This window comes from Rhinatrema bivittatum, chromosome 4, assembly GCF_901001135.1.
Source record: "Rhinatrema bivittatum chromosome 4, aRhiBiv1.1, whole genome shotgun sequence".
Lineage (NCBI taxonomy): Eukaryota > Metazoa > Chordata > Amphibia > Gymnophiona > Rhinatrematidae > Rhinatrema > Rhinatrema bivittatum.
Genome location: NC_042618.1, coordinates 418417112 through 418444979, shown reverse-complemented (window position 1 = coordinate 418444979; position 27868 = coordinate 418417112). Strand labels below are relative to the sequence as shown.

The window sequence follows — 27868 nt, the reverse complement described above, 5'->3', positions numbered from 1 at the left end:
AGTGCATACGTTGTAGTACAACAAGTGCCAACTCATGTAAGTAAATAAATACCCAACCATGCAGAAGCCTACCAAAGGATACCAGAGTCACAAAAACATATATTCCTATTGGCTCTAGGGACTAATGGCTAAACAAAGAGCTCAGCCTTCGCCAGTTGTAATACTAAATTGTTTCCACACACAGGACCAGTCTAACTGCTGGCCAGCAAGATTAGAACAATTGTTTTAGTCTTAATTTTAATAAAAGTGAGAGCCCCAACTGCCTTCCTAAGAGCAACCAATAACCCCTCATTTAAACTGAGGAATGGGAGTTCAGTCTGCTTCAGAAGGCAGGAATGAGTCACTGCAAGAGAGCGAGCATTAAGAAAAGCAGCCATGCAACATAATCCAGGAAGGAGGGATATGAATTCACGATTTCTGCCTGTGTGTCCAGGGGCTCACTTCACTTCTGCACTGTACTTCTAAAGCATTTAAAACCAAACCAAGATAAATGTTAGGATTGCCCCCTTAGTGTAGGAGACAGATGCCAGAGCCAGGAAAGCATAGTCATTACCTGATTTATTACAAAGCACTCTTTGTAAACTTTAATTCAGAACAATGTTAATCTAACAAATGTACCCGTACCAAACAAGAGTACAGATTTCCCTCAAAACAACACTTATGCGTTAAGGGGGTCATTTTCAAAAGGATTTACATGATTAATGCATGGAAATCAGCTTTTGAAAATCATCTGGTGAGGAGGAGGAGTTGTACAGAGGAAAGTAACCTCGCTTGCGGTAACTGTTCCAGGGGGCAGAGCTGGGATGAAGAAAGCATTTACACATCTACTCTCAATTTCTGAAAGCGTGCACCCATGTGTACACGCAGAGAGTTAGTTAGCCCTGCTCCACGCACCTTCCTGCACACAGGGCCTTGCGTGTACTGACACCCAGCAATTTTCAAAGCAGATGGATTGGCGTAAGCCCACTCTGAAAAGTCAGGCCACTTTAGCCTTGTTGAAAATGAACTCTTCCTAAGAGGCTTACTAAAGAAAGGGGTTGGAGAACATAGAGCTGATTTACAAAAAGCTTTTCTCACTGCCTGCATCTGCAAAACACTAATTTTATGCAGAGGACTTTTTTCCACTTGTGCGTGTATTTGAATTGGAAGGCCAATCAGAAGCAGTCTCTACTGCAGTTACAGGACTAGGAGCCTTCGTCTGCAAGGAAGGGTGGTTTCCCCCAGGTTTTTTTTTTGTTTTATGGCCTTTGCACCCCCTCCAGTCATCGACCCAACAGCAGCCCCAGCTCTTGCAGGCATGAGGAGACCTAGTTCCTGACCCAGAACTAACCTTATAACAACGGCATTAACCAGCTAATCTAGGAGAATTTTTTAAGCATGAAACCCATTTTGTTAACAAAATCTATAATTTTTTTTTTTTTTTAGTTAGCACTGATGCTGATAAATCTATTCCTGGGGTGTAGGAAACTGCTACAAAACAAAAACTGGAAGTGTTCAGCTGTGCTGGGACATAGTTCTTGGGTTAGCTTCATGTTAGAAAGGATCAGATGGAATCGGTTCTCTTATTTCATGTATTTCTCCTGCTGGTCAGCCAAGATTTTTGCTGAAGATTTGGCATCATAGAAAAGTTCACTGATTTCCTCCACATGCTCCTTCTCAATGCTGTCTTTCCCATTAATCTTTGCAAGCAAGTTTGCTGGCGTCAGCAGCTGCACTGAATACCTGTAAAATAAAAGGGAATTTATTGTAATAAATGTAAACTTTACATCTGTATATCATTTGTTTTTAATATTGCTGCATGGCAATGATTTACACAGGTGACATTTAGAGGCACTGTCCTTTTAATCTTTACATTGTTTGCCTCATCCAATTGTCAATATCAACCAAAAACAGAGGTTCAATGGACCAGTTCCCACGAGATGCATGTGGTCCTTGTCAGCCCCATGTAATGTTTGGCCAACCATGAGATGGGCCCCACAACCAGCTGCACTCATCCCAAAATGCCAACTTGCTTCGCAGCAACCACGCCACCACTGCTACTCCACCGCCAGTCTCCATAGGCATGCACATGCACACTTGCATGCATTATATTGGCCTTGCCATGGGAAGCTGGAAGTGGCATGCTCAGATGATGTTGGTGTCCCTGGACTACTTTTACCCGCTGAACCCTTCACTCCTTGCCTCAGCAACAGGTCCCCCCTGCTTTGCAGTGCTTGTTTCTTCCGGTGCCTTTTTTCTCATTGCCTTGTTCGTTTCTCCGCCTTTGTCTCCCAGCTGTTGTCATGCTTGTGGTCCTACCTCTGTTGCCCTGCTCCTGAGGTCCCGCCTCATCTGCCGAGTCTTTCTGTGGTCCTCTGTGTTCTGCCTCCTTGTTTGTCTCGGCCTGATTCCTGCCTTTGACCTCGCTACGAACATTGACTATTCTCTTGCCTGCCGCCAGCCATTGACCACTCTCTAGTTTGCCACCTTCCACTGAGCCTTGCTCTGGACCTGGATCATGCTCTGATTGCTGCCTGCCCAGACGTCAGTCCAACCCTGAACTCACTCTTCGTCTTAGCCCTGTGGGACTATCACCTAAGCCTTGCTAACCCCTGGAACCCAAATGCTCAATTTGGAGGCAATGGAACTGGTATAGGTGAAGGTCCAGCCCAGTCCCAGACCAGGGCACATACGCCAGCTGGCAGCATGGGCCTAGGGCGTTTGCCCTCCTTGCACGGAGCCAGTATAATTCCCTCAACAGCAAAGAAACTCTTTTTCCATCAGGGATTTTAGAAATTTCCCTTGTAACATTTTGTACGAGCTGCATCTGAGCTCTTGCCTTTTAAGGAAAGCCTAACAAAAGCCATTACCATAGTTACTTTGAGTAATAAACCAAAGCATATATTGCTATCTTAAACAGGAACTAAAGTTGCAACTGGAGAGCAAGCTGCCGCTTCCAAGAAACTCTCTTTGCCACTGTCATAATGGGAGCTCAAAATTAAAGACAGAATACTGTTTCTGACTGATGAGTGGGGTGTAAGCGAAGTGGACTCGTGCTGGGGCGTGGTTGTCACAGTCAAAAGGGCAAATGCCCTAGGCCCATGCTGCCAGATGTGCCCTGGTCTAGGACTGGGCTGGACCTTCACCTATACCAGTTCCATTGCCCATCAAGGTGCGGTACAATCACTAAAACAATCCAAATACACAGCCCACTACAACCCGTCATTAGAATGGTATATGCCCACTAGGACACTGAAAAGTCAGGAAGCCAGACTGATTGTTCCAACGATGGGAGAAAAGCATCTGGCCAGGGCAAGCTAAGGCTTGCTCGGTGGCTGTGCCACAACTTTGCAATTCAATACCATTATTATTGATGCTGTTAAAATAACCATATTTTCAAACATTTCTTGACTGGTGCAAGCTTTCAGGGTCCAGAACTATGTCTTAAGAGCCCTTAACTGCAGCAGTACCCTCTGCAGCAACTGCAGACAGAGGTCCTCCGACTTTGCTTGAATGAGCAGATACACCAACACACCTTCTCGCTTTAGGACCGCCATCACCACCACCACCACTACTACTACTACTACTACTACTACTACTTTGGTGAATGTACGTGGAGCCCTTGCCAATCTGAAAGGAAGGGCACAAAACTGGAAATGTTCCCCCAGAATCATAAACCGTAGAAACTGCTGGTAGTCTGGCCTGATGGCTATATGCAGATATGCTTCTGTCAAATCGAGAGACGCCAAGAACTCACTCTTGTGTACCGCCTTGACTGACTGCAGAGTTTCCATGCAAAACCATGGTACATTTTGAGGACCGAATTTACCTTTTTTAAATCCAAAATCGGCCAGAACATTCTCTCCTTTTTTGGTTCCACAAAATAAATGGAATACCTCTCGGTTCTTTGTTTCTCTCGAGGAAATGGCACTATAGCCCCCAGTCGCTACAAGCAATCCACTGACCCCTGAACTACCACTTGCTTGACAAGGGGAGTGCAAGGAGAAACTATTTACATCTCCTGTATTGGCCGAGAAAATTCTAAATGCGTAGCCATCTTTTATCACATTTAGGACCCACTGGTCCGTAGTAATTTTGGCCCACTCCTCGTAAAAGAGAGCTAAACGCCCCCCCCATGGCCAGAACAGAAGAGTGGACCAGTCTCGGCTCATTGTGAGGACTTAACACTCCTGGTTCCCTGACCAGGGTTGTCTTGGGATGGCTTGCGTCCACCCCGAAAGGACTGTCCCCAGGACCGTGCTCTGCCTGAGCCCTGCCTCTGAGGTCCTGAAGAGCCTTTATTCTGGTGAAATCTCTTATTGTCCTGAAAACGCGAACAAGCAGGAAAAAAAAAAAAACTTTGTTCCCTTTGGTTTGTCCTCCAGCAGTTTATGCCCTTTGGACTCCCCCAGATGCTTCACTATCTGCTCCAAGTCCTCTCCAAACAAGAGCTTGCCCTTGAACGGTAGAGTCCCCCAGCTGAGATTTGGACCAAACATCAGCCGACCAGTTTCGTAACCAAAGTAACCAACATCATGATCCTAGAAGATGTCCTGATCAGGTCATATAAAGGCATCTGCCACATATGTCATTGCAGTTTCAAAATGTTCAGCCTATTTTGCTGCTGCAGCTGCCGACGAAGACTCTTTTGCCTGCAAATGTTAAACCTTGCGCAGGCATGCTCTCTGCATAAAACTGCTGCAAACTGTAGCCCTTATCCCTAGGACCGATACCTCTAAAATCTTCTTGAGGTGGACCTCCTTCGATCCTGCACATCTTTTAAAGTGGCAGACCCTGCCACCAGAATGGTGGTCTTCTCGGTTACCGTAGACAGCGAAGCATCCACCTTCAGCAGCATCATAAGCTTCAAAGTCTTCTCCAGTATTGGACACAGCTTCGCCATTGCTCTGCCAACCTTCAATCTGGTCTCAGGGGTGTCCCACTCTTGAACCATCAATTTCTTCACTGACTTATGAAAGGGAAAAGCTATTGCTGGGCCCCTCAATCCATCTGCTACAGGGTCCCCTTCCTGGTTGAAATCCTCTTGAGAAACCTTGATTCCCAGCTCCTTAAGAACATGCGGAATCAAGGGCCACAGCTCCTCCTTGCGAAAAAGGTGCATCACCTTAGGGTTACACCTATTGGCTACTGGAACCTTCTCTAGGCCATCATCCAGCTCCAACCCATTGTTCGCAGATCCTGCTGCTGGGGAATCCTCCACAGGAGAATCAGAATCCTCCGATTCATCAGTGTCCCCCTCTGAGACTATGTGGCCAAGGGACAGACCCAGCATTCGTTGAACGCTCATCGATCACTTCCACTTTGTCAGCCTGGGCCTCTTCACTGCTCGAGAACCATTGGTGGCCTAAGTCTGTGACTGAGGGTTGCCATCTCCTGCTGCCTTCTTATTCAAAATTGCCCTGTGCATCAGGACAAAATCTGCAGAAAACTCTTGTGAATCATTTGAATCCTGGTCCAGAGGGCCTTCCTGTGTCAGAAGTTCCCAGCCCCTCCCCGGGGCTGGAAACTGCAGGTGATAACTGAGTCAGGGATTCCCCTGCCTTCCCAGCCAACCCTACTGCTGCTGACAAAGAATTAAAAATGGCCACCATTCCCACGCTGATGGGAAATGACTCAGTGCTAGACCCTGACGTGCCTTCCCTGCCGGAGATGCATCGGACACATAAGCCGCCGCAAGTAAGGAGCAACTGTGACTCACCACGAGAGCGGCAGTTCTTGCGGCACACCATGTTTACCATGTGGTGCTTGGGGCTGCGTGCCGGTACCTTTACCTGTGCACTGGACCTCCAGAACAGAGGAAAGGAACAGCTCTGCATCCCATGATCGTCCCCACCAGAGACTGAGCCACCGTGAAGACAACCCCATGTGAGGCAGTGATCACCCAATCTTTCAGGTTTTTTTTTTTTTTTTGTAATAAGCTTTGCTGCCATCAGTAGCACTGGTTACAAGAGAAATACTTCCCTGCTTAGTCAGGCTGTTTTAAATGTAGAGCTGCCAGCACTAAACAACGCTGCCTCGTGGAAGATGAGGGAACTGGACCACCAGATGTACACCTCCACAGATTCTAGGACTAAGTCTCCATCAAGGATCACCAATCACCTACTCATCCACCTCAAACCAGGGGAGATGGCCCCACCAGGACCTACCAACCTCCTAGGAGGAAAAACTGAAAATCTATCTTTTTATGTACTGTATATTCTCGTGTGTAAGTCAATCTTATGTATAAGTCAAGGGTATTTTTTTGGGCCCCAAAATCAAGATTTATCTGTCACCCATGGATAAGCCGAGGGTAAAACCTAGGAGGCTTATGAAATGGTGAAATCGCACTAAGAAACAAACAGATAACTTTAAAAAAAAAAAAAAAAAATTGCTTTTATTTACTTTTTAAAAGCAGAATAAAATGTCTCTTAAGAAAATGACCTTGCTTTATGAATCTTTCCCTCCCTCCCCCCATGGCTGCGCTGTTTCAATCCTTGCCTCCCTCCCCCTATGGCTGCCCTCCCTGTTTCAATCCTTCCTTCCCTCCCCCATGTCAAAATTTTGTTAAAAAAAAGATGACCCCTAAATCAGCCCCAACCCATCAAAGTTCCTGGTGGTCTATAGGGGGGCCCACAAGCAATCTCCTGCTCTCGGGCCATCAGCTGCCAGTAATCAAAAAGGCGAGGCGGCCCTTGCCCTTACCACGTGACAGGGGCTACCGGTGCCAGTGGCCAGCCCCTGCCACGTGGCAGGGGCCATCCATAGTTCCTACCACGCGACAGGGGCTGGCCAATGGTCCTGGTAAAGGCAAAGGGCCACCGGCACCATTTTGATTACTGGCAGCAGAAGGCCCAGGAGCAGATCGCACCTGGGGCCCCACCCCGCTATTGGACCACTAGGGACTTTGGGTGAGTCTTGGGGGGGGGGGGGGGGAGGGGGGTTGTGCACAACACCGTAAACTATGCATTATAAGTCAAGGCAGCTTTTTTGTGCTTATTTTCTGGCACCATAAGTTATATGGCAGTGTCAGTGAAACTTTTTTCTCTGTCTCCATCTACTGGCAGGAAGGCAAAACACAGGAGTCAAGACTGATCTGGGGTATGAACAGGAACACAGAATAAGCATTTTATCTTCTGGTTAAAATACTGCATACGCTGCTTATTTGGCGTTACCCTCACTTCCCCATTTCCTCAATTCTGATACTTTTCCATTAATAAACTAAATAATCTATTCAGTTAAATCCTCAGCCTGAGAAAGTATGTGCTACTGAGCAGATCCAGGTTTGTGGCTAAAGTTTGGATAATGCACCTCAGAAAGGCCAGGGATTTGCATTTTTCAGAATCCCTTTTAGTTTTCTACTGACTAGAAACAAATAGTAGCACTGGATGTGGCTCTGCAAGTAACTGTATCTTCATTCATTACCCCATCTGCTACAAAACATGGTTGATGTAAGAAACACAGCACAGATTGTGCCATGACAGCTTCATCAAGTCATCTGTTTGAGGTCTGCCCCCCTATTTGTACGTTGAAGATCCTCCAGGAATCAGACTACAACAGTGCTGCTCCTTTGCCCTCACTGGCCCTGCCAGCTCCTGCTGTGCTGGTGAAGAAATAAGACTTTGCTGTTTACCTTAATGTGGATTTGGTGCCAATTTCACTCAGGTGATTTAATGCCTCTTCGCTAATGTTGATTCCTTCCGTTTGAGCACGAATTTTTACGATCTGAGAAAGATGTAGAATTTTAAACTTTTGCAATGTTATGAGGATTTGCAAGTGACAGCATAAACAAAGTGACGGATAAAGATGTTTAGTTACTGAAGTGCACTAAAGCATGAACTAATCCATCAAAACAATTCTATATGCAGTTATTAATTTGTCTTATGCTCAGCCAATAAGACACTGTAATAAAAACTTTCTATAGTTTCCTACTAGGTACACTGCTACTCCATGCTCCTCCTAGAAAATCAGATGAAAAGAAAAGAAACATTTTTCTACTCCTTGCAGCACTAGAAACATTTTTTTTATTCACTTCTTACTAACAAACAGATGTAATTAAATCAAAACTAGAAGTAGACTGGTGCATGATAATACACTATGCTAGTATTTTATCCTGCCTAGCATGCTACATCCAGTATCTCAGGAGCGGCTAACTCTGGTCCTCAAGAGTCAAGAGCTACAAACAGGCCTGATTTTCAGGATATCCACTATAATTATGCAAGAGAGATTTGCATGCACTGCCTCTACTGTATGCAAATTTCTCTTATGATTATTAAGCCATTCTTAAAAACAAGAATTATTGGCCATATGGATAAACATGACCTACTGGGAAGGAGCCATCATGCATTTAGCAAAGGAAGTCTTGCCTTATCAATCTACCAGATTTTTTTAAGGTGTTAATAAACATGTGGAAGGGGTGAACCAGCTGATAATAGAGTATCTGCATTTTAAAAATTCATTTGATAAAGTCCCACATGAAAGACTCCTCAGGAAATTAAAAACTCATGAGGAGGAGGCAAAGTCATTTTGTAGCCTGGCAACTGGTAAATATACAGGAAATAGACAGCAGAACTAAATGGTCAATTTTCCCCAATGGAGAAAGGTAAATATTTGAATGCCCCAATAATCTATACTGGGACAGGTGCTGTTTAATAACTCCATAAATGATCTGGAAAAGGGAGCATAAAGTGAGGTGATCAAACTTTTATTATAATTTTGACTGTAATCTGCCCAGAGACTAAGGGGGTCATTTTCCAAGCGGATCGCATGCGATAAGGGACGTTTCGCACGTGAAAAGTCCCTTATCGCGTGTGATACCAAGAGTCGGGGCGGCGTCAGCCCCGGAAGAGGAGGAGTTGGGGCAGCACCGGGGCTGACGCCGCGAAGACTTTGCCGACAGCGAAAGGCACGCTGCTTTTTCGCTGCCAGTTTCGTGCAGAATAACTACACCTTTTATGGTGTAGTTATTTGGCGCGACGCCAGCAGCGATCGCATCACGGAGGTGCAATCGCTGCCGGCTATCGCAGGACCACCCCCCCACCCTCTGTTACCGCTGAATTCACTATGCCTTGCGGCATTAGTAAATCCAGCCCTAAATTAGGAAAAGGCAGAATATCAAATGTTTATAAATAAATACATTTGCCAATGATAAAAAATTATTCAAAGTTGTTAAAATATGGGTGGATTGCGAGGAACTGCAAAAGCACCTTGTGAGATGATTAACATTTAATGTGGCCAAGTGCAAAGTGATACATACAAGCAAAAAGAAAAAATCCAAACTATAGCTACATAATACTGGGTTCCATGTTAGGAGTCACCACCCAAGAAAAGGATCTTGGAGTCATTGTGGACAAAATGTTGAAAAAAATTTTTTTTTTTAATTGAATGTTAGAAATTATTTGGAAAGGAATAGAAAATATAAACTCCTCTATCGATCCAAGATAAAGTAGAACTAGAAAAGTTACATGGAAAGGCAACAAAATGATAAAGTGGATGGAACTCCTTATGAAGAGAGGTTAAATAGGTTATGGTTCTTCAGCTTGGAGAAGAGACAACTGAGAAGAGATATGATACAGGTTTACAAAATCATGAGTATGATAGAACAGGTAAATTGGGAACAGTTATTTACTATTTCAAACAATACAATACTCCATGAAACTGAAGGGCAATAGATTTAACACAAAATGGAGAAAGCAGAGTTGCTTACCTATAACAGGTGTTCTCAGAGGACAGCAGGATGTCAGTCCTCACACATGGGCGACATCATCCGATGGAGCCTGGCACAGAACTTTGATCTCAGCATGCTCTACTGGGCATGTGCAGCTATAGCCACCTCCCTGTCTCTCAGGCAGAATCTCAAAGTCCATGATATAGCAGGTGCATGGAAAACCAGGGAAGGTGGGAGGCTATTTTGAGGACAGACACCCTACTGCCCTCGGAGTACACCTGTTACAGGTAAGCAACTCTGCTTTCTTAGAGGACAAACAGGATGTCAGTCCTCACATATGCGTGAATCCCAAGATAGAGGCTGCCGAAAACAGGAAAAATGGGGAAACCCTTTAGTGAGGAAGCCCCAACATTCCCCCCCCCCCCTTTTTTTTGGTGAGGCAGCCGACCTATAAGGGCTCTAGGAGGGAAAAGAGTTGGGCTTTTAACCTCAAAGAGACTGGTAAAACAGACAAAGACAAAACCCCTGATATGCTGCAAAGCGTCTGAAGGCAGGGGCATTATCAGGCCGATACAGTACAGTGCGCTCCAGCAGAGCGCACTGTTAACCCGCGATTGGACGCGCGTTTTCGACGCTGTACTGTATCGGCCTGATAATGCCCCTGCTCTTGGATCAACGCTGCAAAGGGTTTTGTCTTTGGTATCACAAGACAACCGAAAATCAGCTGGGGCTAGAGAGCCCAGCCTGAAAGAAAACTGTGGTTCATTATCAACTAAGTAACAAGGCAGATTGGGCATGCAGAATGACTGCCCCTTTGTAGAGTATGCATCCTGCAACAGTAGTGCTGCGCACCTGCGCCTCAGTACTCCATCGAGCAGAAAAGTGATGCGCATGCATGGAAAGACACAGCGCCCATGGACCTAGCAGTTCATGCCACAGCCTGGACGGACAGGCACAAAAACCGCAGCGGAGAATGGGGTCATTTAGCACCCCCGGTTGCAAGACACATGAAAGCACTAGAAGGTGCCCATGGTGCCATCTGCTAAAGGCTCCTGATAGTAATCAACTGCCACTGGAATGATGCATCTGGCACAGGCAATCCGGCATGGAAGATGTATCTTGATACACATGTTGACGGTATGCAATACCCGAGACGCCCTGTATGGAACTTACCACAATGCAACGGAAGGAATAGTGCCCAGGGAATTTATAGCAACGAGGCACCCTCCACAACAGGAATAGTGTAGACGGCGCCTGTGGCAATGATGGTAACACCACTGCCCATGGAATCCAGGCACTCCAAAGTGCCGACAGTGATGGTAGCGCCCCAGTGGTGTGTATGGTGATCAAAGGCATAGACGACCCTCACCAGTAGCAACCTTATCTTCAGCACTTCACTGTCCCGATGATGGCAGAAGCAAGTGCTCACCACACTCAAGCAAGGGCAATGGTGCCTACTGCATCACTTTTATGTCCTTTGGCAGCGCCTCCATAGCACCCCCAGCACTCACTGGTGCTGACTACCGTCCAACAACACTTACACACTCACCAGCGAGGGCACTCAACAACATGGAAGATGCCCCTGGCTCCCGTCGGTGCACCTGATGCGTAATGGCATCCATGGTGTATGATGGTGACCATGGCACATGACGTCAACGCAAGTGCTCGGTGACTACCATGGTGCACAATAGTTGAACAATGGCGCCAATGGCATCCACAGAATCCAATGGCATCCAAGGTGCTCGATGTCGAGACACTTGGAGACCCAGGCATGTTATAGTGTCCTTAGTGGTTGAGGGCAACTCTGGTGCCCGATGGTGGGAAAGGCTCTCAACATCGTTGAGAGTTGCCATGGTGCTCATCAGCATCCATGGGACTCTATGGCGCTCAATGATGTCCATGATGCCCCATGGCACCAAAGGCGATGATGGCATCCCGGGCACTTGATGTCAGCAGTGGCGCCAAGTTCTTCAATGACGCTGTTGGCACCCTTCTTGACAGTGCTGTCGATACTTGTGTGCGCTCGCCGACACCCCTGGTACTTGACCTGATGGCAGCGATGATCTCCACTGTGCCCAATGGCATCCATTGATGGCACCCACAGTATTCAACAATACCCGTACTGGTCGACAGCATCTGTGGCATCATTAATGGCCGCCAAGCCACAGCACCTGAAGGCATCCATGCCACTTGATTGCATCGATGGCGACCACGGTGCAGGATGGTGCCCTTGCAACTTGACAGCATTGATGATGCCCATGGCGCTTGACGACACCCATGCTGCTTGGCAGCATAGATAGTGCCTGATGGTGCCCATGGCACACGCTGGCATCAAAGGTGCTCACGGCACACAATGGCCTCCATGACACTCGACAGTGTTGATGGCGCCCCCCGGCACACAATGGGGTCCATGGCTCTCGATCCAGGGCACCGATTGACGTCCATTGCACTTGATGGCATTGTGGGGCCAAGGTGCTCGATGTTTTGAAGGCATCCATGGCGCTCAATGGCAACCATAGTGCTTAATGTAACCCATATGGGTTAAAATTTAAAAAAATGTAATTCCCTGGATCTCAGACTGGGAAATTGGTGTAGGGGGGAAAAGCAAAGGAGGGAAAAGAAATTAAAGAAGAAAAGTTCTGAAAAGAGGTAAGGGGGAATAAAAGGGTCAAGTTTAGGTGTGTCTGACTGAAGGTTCTGTCTGGATGTGGCTGTCGCAGGCTCACTGAGCTTGGGACGGCTGCTGTCAGCATTCCAAGTGTGACAGCAAAAGCGTCTGAAGGCAGGGGCATTATCCTGCACCGTGGTCGCCATCGATGCAATCAAGTGGCATGGATGCCTTCAGGTGCTGTGGCTTGGCGGCCATTAATGATGCCACAGATGCTGTCGACCAGTACGGGTATTGTTGAATACTGTGGGTGCCATCAATGGATGCCATTGGGCACAGTGGAGATCATCGCTGCCATCAGTGAGTGGGTGGGCAGCCTTGAGAGAGATAGATTGTGTATGGGAAGATCCTCTCTCTCAAAGGCATTTTTGTGAGGTTTTTTTTAATGACAGTCTGAGAGTGTAAGGGGGTGAGTTTATGAATGAGAATCTTAGTTAACTTACAGAGCCCTGTGGGAGTTTGGCTCTAGCGTGTGATTGTGCTAGGGACTCTTAAAAGAAAAGAAAAGGAAAATAATTTTGTTGAAGTTTGTTAGTTTTAAGCTGATAGTGGCTAGTTATTGTAACAAACTTCCTATCTGAACTGGTTGAACTTAACCCTGGCAACCATGGCACCCCCAGCGCTCTGTGCTCTAGCACAAATGTGCATGGGCAACCGATGCTGGGCAGTAAAGTTGATCATCCAGGCTCATGATCACCGTCTCTCCCAAGGAGATGCAATGCTAGATCGATCTGACAAGCAGGAGAGGAGGCTACATCATCCAGCCAAGGAGATTCGTTGACAGTAGTGTGGGAATGATAAGCTAAATTCCTTCACAGTCTGAGCCTTCATCGATGCCCAGCAATCGGACAGAACTTCCTGGAATTCCTGCCTGGATAGGAACTCAGGCAAATCCCCAAGCCGGAGGTCTACTTGGACTACAATAGACTGTACACTGCCAGTCCGAACAGGCATCTTACAAAGGCAACACACAGACAAGTTAAGGAGAGGACATAGGAATAAGCTGCAGTGCAGCATTATTTATTAAGGGGGAAAAAACCCTCTATCAGCTGCAGAGTGCACAAGGCCTGCCAAGTGGCCAACTGAAAGGTGCTAGAAAGAGAGAGAGAGAGAGAAAAAATTAAACCTAAACTGCCACTACCATAAAAAACATCTGCCTGAAAAAACAGCTGTTTGCAGCTCCAGAACCTTTACAGCATTAACTGTGAGTAGAGCAAAGCTGAACCCATGACCACATGGCTATATGGAAAAAGAAAGTGAGGGACTCTGCCTGAGAGACAGGGAGGTGGCTACAGCTGCACATGCTCAGTAGAGCACGCTGAAAGCTCTAGAATCTTTGAGATGAAAGTTCTGTGTCAGGCTCCATCAGATGATGTCACTCATGTGTAAGGACTGATATTCTGCTTGACCTCAGAGAAAGTATTTTTTCACTTAACGCAAAATCAAGTTGTGTAATTTGTTGCCGGAAGACGTAGTCAAAACATCTAGCACAGCTCGGTTTAAAAGGGATTTGCAAAAGTTTCTGGAGGAAAGGCTAAAACCATTATTAGGTAGATTAGAGAAATCCACTGCTAGTCCCTGGGAGTTAACAAGGAATGGTCCTACTCTTTGGATTGTGCTAGCTACTTGTGATCTAGATTGACCACTGTCAGACACAGGATGCTGGGCTTAAAGGATCATTGGTCTGACTCAGCAAGCCACACCTTATCTTCTTAAAGGATAAAAGATGGTCAGGGAGTTGAAAGGGAAGGGGGAATGCTCAAAAGGAAACCGTGAGTGACTATCTGGCTGGCACTGCAGTAGCTGGCTGAAATAGCACAGGTACCGAGTCCCATTAAGATGCGAGCCTGCACCATATTAGAACTCCTCACCAGTGGCAGTCACGATGACCGTACATGCTGCCAGGAAATAACAATGACTCCAATGAATACGTTCAGCCTTGAGCAGCATTCAGCAGGCAAGATGTAATACCAGTAGCTACACAGGGAAATATAGTAATAAACCTCACTGCTGCCTAATCCCAGATTAGCAGGGGACAATGGCCCAGCCAGGTAAACTGTTTTTTTATTTTTATTTTTTTCAGGAGTTAAGGGCAAAAGGTTCAGGGCTTAGAAGAGGGAGATTTTATATAAAATGTAGTTTTCTAGTGTTTTTCCTTCAAGGGCAAGAGCAGGTGATGTGTCCATGAGTCAGTTACTCCCCACTGAACGTTTACGGTCCTTCATGTGAGATCTGCTGGCAGCACTTAACTCCAACAGAGCCAGTGGAATCAGCAACACATTCCTGCCAACTTGGCTAGCGGAAGGGAAGAAAAGCTGAGATACACAGAGGAGGCCTGAAGGATAAAGGGGCAAGAAACAGGGAGGGCACCTTTTCTCCTTACTTCAGCACTGAAGATGTAGCCACAAACCTTCTGCGTTTAATCTAATCTATTGAGCAGTCTTAAAGCTCATATAGTACCAATTTGAAGATCTTTGCAAAGTTGAAGAACAAGATGGCTGTAAGAAACTTGAATATATAAAGCTCTAAGAGACGTGGCACAAGTCTCTCTGAAGTCTGTATTACCAGCTGAGTGATAAGGGGCAGACTGGATAATGATGTGTGTTGTAGCGCTGAGATAACTCTGGAACTGCGAGCTTCATATAATACAGGTATTTTTCACTTTGGCAGCTTCGTAAACAAGATAGCAAGAAGCACTCGTTAAATTAAACCTATAAAAACGCATATGGGGTGTGTACTGCAAAAAATAAAAATAAAAACTTTTAAGGCACTTTCAATGGGAAACTGTTTCTTTGAGTAATTGTCTTGTATCTTGGTCATTTACAGTTTTAAAATTATTTCTTCAAGTTTATCCTGATGAGATCAGCAACTGAGGTTATTACTGAGATTTCTCTTTAAGCCCCAGTGCATTTAAAGTGTACGTTTTTTTTAATCTTTATTTTAAAACACAGAGAAAACCAAAGAAAACACAAGCAACCTAATAAATAATATCAAAATTTTCATAATGATCCATAAGGTAGCATCATAGGTTAATACTTAATGAACAAAGCTCATGTTAATGTATAAACTACATCTTAACAGGTATTCCTTCACCATGTCCAGTATATAGTCCAGATATTCTCGTATTTGTCTTAGCTTTTGTGCAAAAGCAATCCTTTCTAATAATGCAATATCATTCATTACATTATGTCAGTATTCCAACTGAGAAGATCTTTGCCAAAAACATGCAATAATTATCTTGCTACATGTAAACAGTGATTAAAAAAAACCCAAATCATTATTAAAGCACATTTTGTTCTTTCTGGTCACCTAACACACAGGCCGATACTGTAAGAACGCGGTAGAAAGAGTTCGGCAGTGCCGGGCGCACCCTTGTTTGCCGCACGCACAGTTTGGATCACATACCGCTCGATACAGTATTTAAATGGCATGCAAATGCAAGCTGCGTCCAAAGCGCGTCCAAGAAGCGCAATCCATTTTACTGTATAGAGCGCTATACAGCGCCTATACAGTATCCTGGCTGTGCTGGTACCTGTCATTTCAAATGTCATTTGAAATGACAGGTACCAGGAAGTGGATCCCAACTTTAAGCAAAAGAAAAAGGATCAAAGAAGTATCAGCCGGCCATTATCAGCAAGGGTCATGATTTAGCAAGACAATTCCCCTAGGGGAAAAAATATACAATCAAATCAGACCAAAAGAAAAACGTATTAGGAAGGACCTGTCCAGCCGGGCGCTCAGGTCACGGCGTGCGTTCATGCACCTTCACTGCCATGAGCGCACGCCGTGACCTCGGACGTGCAGCCGGGCGCTCAGGTCATGGCGTGCGTTCATGCACCTTCGCTGCCCTGAGCGCACGCCATGACCTCGGATGTGCAGCTGGGCACTCAAGTCACGGCGTGCATTCATGCACCCTCACCGGCGGGGGCTGCTGGAAGCCGCCTCGCATGGGGAACGCCCAATCCGCCCCGGGCTGCTGAAGCCGCTCTCGCCGCCGGCTGCCCCCGGGAGGAGGGGAGAGAGGACTGGGGCTGCTCCGGAGACCGGCACCCATGGACGCGGCCAGGGGCTGGGGGAAAGTTTGCCCGATCCTGTTGAGTGCAGGTTTTATCAAGCACAACAATGCTCCACCACCCTGGGTTTGAAAGTTATTTTTCAGAATACTGTTCGCATTGCAGTGGAAAGGAGAATGCATTGATATAGCGGAGAGAGGAACTGGGACGCTTAAAAAAAAATCTTTCATCCTTCCAGTGATGGGATTAGTCGCGATCTGAAAAGTGGCTTTCCCGGTGCGTTGGATTTTAGGTTGGGCAGGCAAGAGTTTAGGTTATGCTTGGAAACAACAGGTCCTTCCTTCCTGCTCCGGAGCTGTCAGCGCGCCCACACGGGAGACCGGCACCCATGGACGCGACCAGGGCAGGTGAGCGGGGGCTGGGGGAAAGTTTGCCCGATCCCGGCTCTTGTCCCGGGGGGTGAGGGGGTCGTTTGCCCGTGAAATTTCGTCTCTCTGACCTGACGCTCCACACTAACGCAGGGGTAAGGGTAGGCAGTAAATTAGGTTAAACACGCGGCAAAACTGCAGGTTAAAAAGGCGATAATCGGGGTGCATGTTACTGTATGGGAGGGAATAGCTAAGCCGATAGTTTACATATCAAATACATGCCGCGGGCGGAAAGGGTTACCCGTTGATTTAAAGAAGCGGTAAGGATGGGTTAAAAGGGATAGTGAATCGCGGGTTGGACTTACGCGGCCAAATTGTGGGTACAAAGCTGGTTAGAAGCAGGGTAACCGCGGCCGCACTTTACTGTATCGGCCTGAAACATAGCTGAGGGGATAACCCAATCCACATCTCAGGAATCGTATTCTCTTCTCCCTGGACGGCTCGCCAAAAACTCTCAATCTGTCTACAGTGCCACCACATATGGATGTAATTTCCAGTTTCTCTACAACCTCACCAATACAGCAGGCTATAGGCACTCAATCTTGAAAAAGATAATTGGTATCTATAAGCTCTATGTAGTAATTTGTGCATTAATCCTTAAAATTTCAATATGCAATAAAAACTAAGTATCACACACCAAATCCTTTGCCAGTCCTCTGCATCCAATTCTAACCAAAGATCAGTCAATACTGTGTTTGCCTCTATCGCCTCGCCACTTATACTTAGATGACAATAAAAAATGTGAAATCATGCCCTTCCTTGGCAGTGTGCATGTAATTACTCTATCAAAAGGATTCTTTGGATATAATGAGCTTATTACATTATTATCCTGATATGCCGCTTTCCTAATTTGTAAAACGTGTGCAGGCCGGTAATGTCAACTGATCTCTCAATTCCTCAAAGGAAATGAAATTTGATCCCTTTCAAATTTGTCCTAAAAACCAAAGCCCAGCTTTCTAGCAATCAACCATATCAGGGGGAAACTACCGGGTGACAACTAAGAATTAAATGTGCATTTTTTAAAGCTCTACTTCACCCAATAAATAAAAGTAGGTGATTGATGGCAGAAGCAGGACCACAGCCCCCAGTTTCCTGCAGAGTTTTCAAGATTCTGAGTCAAAGCTTTCACAATTCTGCAGCAAATTTGCAAAATTTTGCATATGTTTACAATTTAAATAGTGTATTTTTTTAACTTTATTTTTATAAAGTTGTTTTGTGACATTTCTGTGTCCAATTAATTTATTTGGCTCTTTATTAAAGGAAAAAGGTATTTAGTGATTGGGTCTGGGGAGAAAGGAGGGTAAGGGATCTGGGAATAGGAAGAGCGGAGATCACAGAGGAGGTGAATGAAGAAGGAATGTTTGGCAGGAGGGGTAGAGAGCTAAGGGATGGAAGAGGACAGAGGAAAAAAGAAAATTAGGTCCTACCTTTGATAATTTTCGTTCCTGTAGTACCACGGATCAGTCCAGACTCCTGGGTTTTGCCCCCCCTCTAGCAGATGGAGACAGAAGTTTACAAACAAAACTCTGCCTTACCTAGGCTGGTGCCACCTACAGTCTTGGCGGTATTACTTAATGTCAAAGCAGGATGAAACCCAAATAACACACCAAACTAACTATATACAGTAACCTAACAACAGTAACCGGCTCAACAACCCCCAAATGGGAACCCGAGCCAACGATAACAGGATGTAGAAGAATGAGCAGAGCATGAGAGAAATAAACAGCACGGACTCTCCTACATCATCGCAGAGTAAATGGGTGGGACTCTGGACTGATCCGTGGTACTACAGGAACGAAAATTATCAAAAGGTAGGACCTAATTTTCTTTTCCCTGTACGTACCCGGATCAGTCCAGACTCCTGGGATGTACCAGAGCTGCCTCAAATGGGATGGGATCCGGAGAATCCTGCTCTGAGCACCCCTGCACCAAAATTCCCGCTGCCTGGAGTCTTAACATCTAGGCGATAATGTCTGGCGAACGTATGTAAGGACTTCCATGTCGCTGCCCTACAAATCTCCTCTGGGGATATATGGTGGCACTCCGACCAGGACGTGGCCTGGGAACGCGTAGAATGCGCCTTGAGACCCATTGGGAAAGCTTTACCCTGCATCAGATACGCAGAACCGATAGCCTCCTTCAACCAACGAGCAATCGTAGTCTTAGAAGCTGCATTACCCCTACGAGGTCCGCTCCAAAGCACAAACAGATGGTCTGATACTCAGAAAGCATTCATAACTTCCAGGTAATGCAACAGTGCCCGACGGACATCCAATCTGTGCAAATCCTTAGACAAAGGATCTGCCCTATCCAAATTCGAAAACGAAGGCAGTTCCACCGTCTGATTGAGATGAAAGGCAGATACCACCTTCAGAAGAAATGAAGGAACTGAACGAAGGGACACCCCCGTCTCCGATATTCGCAAAAAGGGCTCCCGATAAAACAGAGCTTGAAGCTCAGAGACCCGCCTTGCCGATACCATGGCTACCAAGAAGACCACCTTCAGAGTCAAATCTTTCAAGGTAGATCTGCGAAGGGGCTCGAATGGGGCATCACACAACGCCTTTAATACCAAATTCAGATTCCAGGAAGGACAAAGGTTACGTAACGGAGGTCGTAAATGTTTAGTCCCCTGAAGAAATCGGACTACATCCGGATGCGAGGACAAAGGCACCCCGTGGACCAGCCCACGCAACGATGCCAGAGCTGCTACCTGAACCCGTAGCGAACTACACGAGAGACCTTTTGCCAACCCGTCTTGGAGAAATCTTAAGACCTTGGGCACGGATGCATGAGTAGGCCCCACGTCTTGCGCCAAACACCATGTCTCAAACACCCTCCAAACCCGCACATAAGCTAAAGACGTAGAAACTTTGCAGGACCGTAAGAGGGTGGCTACCACTGCATCCGAATAACTCTGGCCTTCAGCCTTCTCCTCTCAAAAGCCATGCCGCTAGACAGAAGCGGTCTACCTGGTTGAAACAAACGGGACCCTGATGTAGGAGATCTGGAACATACGGAAAGCGAAGGGGCTCCTCCACCGCCAGATTCAGTAGATCCACAAACCATGGGCGACGAGGCCATTCGGGGGCAACGAGCACCACTCTTGCCGGGTGCGACTCTATTCGCCGTAACACCCTGCCGATGAGTGGCCAGGGAGGAAACACATACAGAAGCACATCCGTCGGCCACGGCAATGCTAAGGCGTCCACGCCCTCTGCTGCCGTCTCCCTGCGGTGAGCGAAGAAACGAGGAGCTTTCGCATTCTTGTAAGTTGCCATCAGATCGAAGGCGGGAGATCCCCACCGAAGACAAATGAGATGATACGCCCTCTTCCGCGAGCTCCCACTCTCCGGGGTCCAGGCGATTGCGACTGAGAAAATTTGCATGAACATTCTCCACCCCCGGCGATGTGAGAGGCCGCTATGCTGTCCAGATGTTCCTCCGCCCATGCTATTAAAAGCAGAGCTTCGGCCGCGACTGGTTGACTCCTGGTTCCTCCTTGATGATTGATGTACGCCACCGTGGTCGCATTGTCTGACAGGATCCTGACGGCCTTGCCGCGAACTAGCAGGAGAAAAGCCTGCAGAGCTAAACGAACTGCTCTGGTCTCTAGGCGACTGATGGACCACGCCGCCTCCTGCGGGGACCATTGCCCCTGCACCGACTTCCGCAGACAGACAGCTCCCCAGCCATATAGGCTGGCGTCTGTAGTGACTATTGTCCAAGATGGTATCTCCAGAGGCACTCCGCGACTAAAGTTGTTGGGACAACCACCAATCCAGGATGTCCCGAGGGGCCTGGGTCAGTGGCAACGGGAGACGAAATTCTTCCGAAACTGGGTTCCAGTGGGAGAGCAACGCGGACTGTAATGGCCGCATATGAGCGAAAGCCCAAGGAACCAACTCCAGCGTGGATGTCATTGACCCCAATACTTGTAAATAATCCCAGACTATCGGTTCCTGTTTGGCCAACAATCTTCGAACTTGTGCTTGTAATTTGCACATTCGCTCCTGCGTCAGGGACACCATCCCCCGACGGGTGTCGAACAAAGCTCCCAAAAACTCCAGCGACTGCGATGGTACTAGCCGACTGTTGGACACATTGACTATCCAACCTAGATTGTGTAACAACTGAAGTACCCGTTGCACTGCCATTCGACAAAGCGGCTCCGACTTGGCGCGAATCAGCCAATCGTCCAGATACGGGTGTACCAGCAGACCTTCCCTGCGGAGCTGTGCGGCAACCACCACCATAATCTTGGTGAAGGTCCGAGCTGCTGTCGCCAGGCCGAACGGGAGTGCCTGAAACTGAAAATGCTGTCCCAGCACGGCAAACCGAAGGAACTGCTGGTACTCTGCTCGGATGCTGATGTGAAGATACGCTTCTGTGAGATCCAGAGATGCCAAAAACTCCCCCCTGTCTGACTGACGCGATCATGGAGCGCAATGTCTCCATCCGAAAACGCGGAATCCTCAGACAGTGGTTAACCCTTTTTAGATCTAGGATAGGACGAAAAGTTCCTTCCTTTTTTGGCACCACGAAGTAAATGGAATAACGGCCCCTGCGGAGCTTGTTGTGTGGTACGGGAACAATTGCGCCGAGCTCTCGGAGCCGGCCCAGAATTGCCCGTACCACCCGACATTTGTCTGAAAACCCATAAGGCGATACCAGAAAACACGGGTGCGGCCGGCGAAAAAAATCTAATGCGTAACCGTGTCTTATCACATCTAAGACCCACTGATCCGACATGATCCTGGTCCATTCCCCGTAAAACCGACTCAGCCTGCCCCCGATTTTTGGGACGGAGGAATGGACTGGCCGCATATTGTGCAGGCTTGCCCCCCCTGCACATTCTGACCGGTTCCCTGATGACCGAAACGGCGCCCGCAAAAGGACTGCGAATAAGACTGCTGTCTGTTGGCACTGTGACGAAAGGAGGACACCGATCCTCGAGAAGTCCGAGGCCGGTGCCCGCCGCGAAAGCGAGAACGAGAGCTCTGACCTCCCCTGGACTTTGGTCTGTCCTCTGGCAACCGATGCATCTTGTTCTCACCCAGGGGACTCAATAAGATCCTCCAATTCCTTGCCAAACAACAACTTGCTCTTAAAGGGCAACGAACCTAACCGGGCCTTCGATGTCACGTCTGCTGACCAATGACGAAGCCACAGCAGACGCCTCGCAGAGACCGCGGAAACCATGGTTCTGGCCGAGGTATGAAGCAGATCATAAAAGGCTGCACTATAAGCAATCACCACCTCCAATCGACCCGCCTGACGCGCTTCCTCGGGAGATAGAGACTCTTTGGCCAGTAACTGCTGCGCCCAGCGGAGACCAGCGCGCAAGGAAAAGTTACTGCAAATTGCTGCCCGAACGCCCAAGGCCGAAACCTCGAATATTCTCTTGAGTTGAATTTCCAGCTTCCGGTCCTGTAAATCCTTTAGCGCTGTACCCCCTGTCACAGGAATGGTGGTCTTTTTGGTGACCGCCACCACCGCTGAATCAATCTTGGGTATCCTCAACAGCTCTAAGATATCTTCCGGTAGGGGATAAAGCTTATCCATAGCCTTGGCCACCTTGAGTCCTTAAAGAGCAAATCTGAGGCTGAAAAATGTAATGGGAAGGCCGAGGGAGGACCCCGTAACCCCAATACCACCGGATCAGTTGCCCCCAGCCGAGACTCTTCCTGCGGTACCGGGATGCTTAACTCCTTCAGGATTTCTGGAATATGGGGACCCAGCTCGTCCCTGCGAAAGAGACGAACCACTTTCGGGTCATCCCCTCCGTTCCATGGGTCCCCCGAGAACCAGTAGATAACAAGTCCCCATCCCCATCAACCCCCCTCGGGGGCTGGGACGGTCCATCCGGATCATCTGGCTGCTCATCCGGCCCATCCATGTCCGTGGTAGAATCCGGGCCCCCCTAGACTGCCCTAGGACGACTAGGTCGGATGCTGTCCGTACCCCCCGGGGCCGGGCCGAATTCGCTTCCCCGCCCCCCAAGGGGGTCCGAGGAGGGGGTATCGTGGGACCTCTTCCTTGCCAGGCGCTGGGCCTTGAACACCTTATGCATCAAAAAGACAAATTCCGACCCAAAAGAAGAATCTGAAGAGCCCTCCTCTGCATCCCCCTCAGGGACCCGAGGATTTCTGCCAGGTCGGTGCCCTGCATGACCGTCCCCCTTCAGGGACCCTGTGCTGTGGCGAGAGATGCAGTGGGGGATCGTCCTCCCCCCGTTCCGACCCCGACTCGGAACCCACGGCCCCCCGAGGCAACAAAATGGCGGCTGTTCCCGCCGAAACAGACGTTGAGGAATCCAAAATGGCACCCGTTCCCGGGCTCCTCGGGAACGGGCCTTCCACTTCGATCGGCAGCCCCCCTGCAGCTCCGGCGCACAATCGCTGTTGGCTCCGAGGTCGAACGGAGCCAGAGGACCCCCCTCGCTGCCCGACAGGCAGGAGGAACAGAGGCTATCCCGGGACAGCCGCACCGATGAGGAGCCGCAGGCTCTGCATGCCAACAGGCACAGCATGCTCCGAGCCCTGCGAACAGGAGCACTACCCGAGAGAAAATCAAAACTAAACTACTCCCCCGCGACGGCGAAATCGGTTCCCCCCCCCCCCCCACCCGCAGAGCAGAAGAGAGCCACACAGTAAGAACAGACAAAGAAAAAAACCTTCCTAATCCTTTTTTTTTTTTTTTAAATGCTACCCGTACCTCGGGTTCTGGGTCAGCTGGAGGGAGCGAGCCGGGCCCACCGGTGTCACCCCCAGCTGCGAAGATGGGCTGGTAAGTGGGGATCCCCCACACAGCAGCTGCCTCGGAAACCAGGGGGGATGGTCCCCTCAGGACCTCGCAACCCTGTGGGAGGCAAGAGATTCCACCTGCAGGCAAACCACTGCAGTGCGGAGAACTAAGCTAAAACTATTTCCCCTTGTTCCTTTTTTTTTTTTTTTTTTTTAAACATCTAAACCCTAGGCCTCAGCTCAGACTGTAGGTTTTGCACCCTCTCCACCTGCTAGGAGACAGAAGAATACTGCCAAACTGTAGGTGGCACCAGCCTAGATAAGGCGGAGTTTTGTTTGTAAACTTCTGTCTCCATCTGCTAGAGGGGGGGGGGGGGGGGGGGGGGCAAAACCCAGGAGTCTGGACTGATCCGGGTACATACAGGGAAGGGAGGATAAGGTAATGGGAGAAGAGGGAGAGAAGAAGTGTCAGGAGTGGGATGAGGAGGAAGGATCAGAGATAGGAAAGTGGGAAGCTAGGGATTACTGGGGATAGGGATGGAAGAAAAGGAGGGAAGACTGGGATGAGGAAGAGGGGGAAATGGGAGGATTAGGAATGGGGTGGAAGAGAAGATTGGGATGGGGTAGAGAAGGAAACATAACCTTGTAATGACAGCAGAAAGGGACCAATGGTCCGTCCAATCTTCCCAGCAAACTTCTTATGGTAGCATCTGCCATGCCATGCAGGTAACCCCCACATTTCTCTTCAGGGTAGCAACTGCTGCTCCGTGCAGTTATCACCAAGCTTTAGGATAACCCATACTGAGTGATGCGCCTTCTTGAAATTCTGGCAGTGCTGCTTGATGTCTTTTGCTTATGGATTTGGCTGTAGAAGCAGCCCTGCGCTTTTTCTCTTATGCCTGTGTATCAGTACCCCGGACTAAAGCTCAGAGCCCATGTTGGTTGCTGTCTGAATCCAGTTCCCCTTTCCCCCCTGCTGTTGAAGCAAAGAGCAATGTTGCAGTTGTATCAAAAGCATCAAGACTTACTGGTAAAGGGTAGTAACTGCTGCACCAGCAAGTTCCCCCCATGTACCCTTTTATTCCCATCCTCTAGCCTTTAGGGATTCACAGTGTTTATCCCATGCTCCTTTGATCTTCTTCACCACCTCTTGTGGAAGGGCATTCCAAGCCTCTACCACCCTCTCCGTGAAGAAATATTTCCTCATGTTGATTCTGTCGTCGTCGTCCCTGGAGTTTCATTTATGACCCCCAGTTCTACTGTTTCCTTTCCAAAGGAAATGTGCATCATTAAACCATTTCAGGTATCTGAAGGTCTGTATCGTATCTCCCCTGCACCTGCTCTCATCCATGATGGGATATTTAAGGAAGGATCAGGGATGGGAAGGCTGGGAAGCAAGGAAATATTAGGGATAGGGGTGGAAAAAAAGTATTGAGGATAGGGCTTCAAAAGCCCGTTTCATCCCTCAATCTCTCCTTTTCACTTTCTCGCCCCCCACCCTATTCATCCTGGTTCCCTCCCCATCACAAACCCTGTTTCACTCCCTCTCTACCCACGAATATCTCACACTTCACTCTTGCCCCTATTCCATTTCTCTCCCTCCCCTCGAATCCCCAGTTCACTCTGTCCCTTTCTTCCCCCACAATCTCCTGTTTACTCCCTCCCTCACTCCCATTCCTTGTTCACTTTGTCTCTCCCTTCCTTAGGTCACTCTGCCCCTCCCTCTCCCTGCAATCTCCATTTTACTCCCTCTCTCCCTTCCCTGCCCCAACTCCAGTTCACTGTCTCTCCCTCCCTTTCCCCAGTAGATTCACTTCCTCCCTCCCCCACAAGATAAGAGTCCAATCCATCTCGCTCTGCTGCCCGTCACTCTGGAATCCCTTCCCCCGATTTCCACACTCACCTACCCACTCATTCAGTTAAACAGGAGGAGGCGGCAACCAGCCTTGCAGGGCCTCCGAGGTCTCTTTCTTCTTTCCTGCTGGGTCCTCTTGGTTTCAAGCGCGATGCTTGGGCCCAGCAGGAGAGAAGGCAGCACCGCCAGAAATGCCAAAAGGCTGGCCGTCTCCTCCTCCTGTTTAACTGAATGAGCAGGTGAGTGAGGGGATCCGAGGAGAGAGGGGGGGCAGTTGTATCTCACATTGCCACCAGGGCAGACGGGTGGGAGAAGAGCGCCTTCCCACTGCCACCAATGCATTTTGTTTTTAGAAGGTCCCTGGTCTCCTGCAGCAATCTGGCCAGACTTGGCCACAGTTGGAAACAGGATGCTGGGCTTGATGGACCTGTGGTCTGACCCATGTTCTTATGGATCCCAAGTTTTTTCTTCTCTCTCTTTTCCCTACTGAATTATCAGTAAAAAAAAAAAACAACAAAAAAAACAAACAAATAGGAAAATTACTGTCTCTAATTGTTTTTGCTGCTAAATGTGAGATTGTAGTCCGTTGGAGGAGAGTACATGTACCATCATTGTCGACCCTAACTAAACACGTGTTTTATGTGGGGAAATTAACAGCCCCAATGCAAGGACTCTCTGCAAATTTTTTTTTTTTCAAAGTTTGGGATCCATTTGTTAATTGGTGTTATGATAACACCTGAACAATATATTTCTATGAGTAATTTATAGAGGTGGAATGGGGGGGGGGGGGGGGGGTTGGGATGGTAAGAGGGGGTTATTGTGGAAATAATTTTTGAAAATTGTAAATTGGATTACTGTTTTGTTTCTGCTGTCTTTTGTGAAGTGTTGCACTCAATATTTATGTAGTATCTGTGCTAGTTCAATATAAACGAAATTACCAAAAAAAAAACAAAACCCAAAACCAACTGTACAGAAAATTCAGTATAATGAGACATTTAATGACATGCACTTCAGCCACTGTGATTGCCCGGAGACCAAAATTAACATTGCATTTAACTTATAATGTGCACTGTTCACTCATAATTAATCTTTGAGAGACAAAATGGCATCAGATAGAAAACACCTTCCTCCATAACCTTCTCGGAGGAGAGATATCTGTAGGCTATGAAGGACTAATGTCAAACAACAATTAACGATAGCATTACACCCTGGTTATTGGGAACAACTTATATGTGATTTCATAACAGATTTGTAAATGCCACATGGGTTTCTCATTCATGCTGCCTCCATTTGAAAGTGAAAATGGACAGTTAATAAATTAGATCTTTAATCATTTAATAACCTACGGCAATAGTTTATGAGAGTGTCCAGACTGATGCCACAGGAAGCATGAATTATACTTGAAAATCACACACGTACACTAAGAGAAATTCATATTCTAGATAAGAGGACTATGCAGACACGCATATATGTCCAAACAGCTATACACTGGGCCCGCAGACAACATGAAACCAGAAAAAAAAAAAAAAATATTGCCCAATGCCATCAAAATCTCTCTCTATTTATAAGTATCACCACAATAGAAATTTAAAAGCAAAATGCAATGAAAATGATAGACACTGAGTTTCTTAGCGTATCTGAAAGTCATTATGTGAAGGGCGAGGGAGTAACACCGAACACCTCTGAGTCACCAGTCCAAATAAGAAAGAATACACAACTGAATGTGTATTAAAGGACCCTTGTGAAATGCACTATAATCCACTAGTATATACACACAAGCTACAAAAGGTTTAGCCATTTTATAGATTTAGCTTTTACAATAAAAATTTAACATATAGTAAGAAGGGATTGAGCACTGAGGGAAACAGTTGGAATATCAGTGGTATCAGAACACATTAAGTTGTCACAGAGCACTGTTAAAACTACCTGATCACTGGTTAATGTGATGGCAGAACAAGAAAGGATGTGAATGCGTAGTCACGTGACACTGAATCATGATAATAACAACAATAATGCCAAGAAACTAAATAGTGTTTGTCAGTCAATGTTTTGTTAAAATGTTATGAGAAAAATAATGACTAGCTGTATAGAATATGTAACAAGTTGATCATGATGTATATTGGAAATAAACTGTATATAGATCTAACTATAGAGATAAGACCTCAGTTTTGGCAAGAGATCTGAATTAACAGAAACTTCTGTGGCCAATAGGTCCAATCATCGGTCTTGTAATCTCTAATATAAATTTATTAATTTTATAAAATTATTTTAATTGTGAACAGTTGCTATAAAGCATACTATCTTTTTGTTTTGATTTTTAATTTTTTTAAAATTGACACGAATGAGGCAACAGTGCGGTTAATTTTAGGTAAATTGTTTGAACACTTTTTTCAATTGTCAATGGAATTGATATGAATCATTCAATGTTTCCTCTTGTTTAAAGATTTAAATGAACTGACACATTTCAAAGAGTAAAAACATGATGTTGTTGTTTGGCAACTTTGTAACTTTAGGA

The 27868-nt window shown here is 47.1% G+C and overlaps 1 protein-coding gene across 1 annotated transcript in view; it reads right to left on the bottom strand.

The window, feature by feature from the left end:
* Positions 1-541: 541 nt before the first annotated feature.
* RUVBL1 (RuvB like AAA ATPase 1) overlaps positions 542-27868 on the bottom strand; it is a 45991-nt gene continuing 18664 nt past the window's right edge. Inside the window, exons 10-11 of the mRNA XM_029601307.1 lie at positions 7610-7701; positions 542-1722 (exon numbers count right to left, since the gene is read on the bottom strand). Coding sequence (XP_029457167.1) covers positions 1563-1722; positions 7610-7701 — 252 coding nt within the window. The 3' untranslated portion in view covers positions 542-1562. The remainder of the gene's footprint in view (positions 1723-7609; positions 7702-27868) is intronic.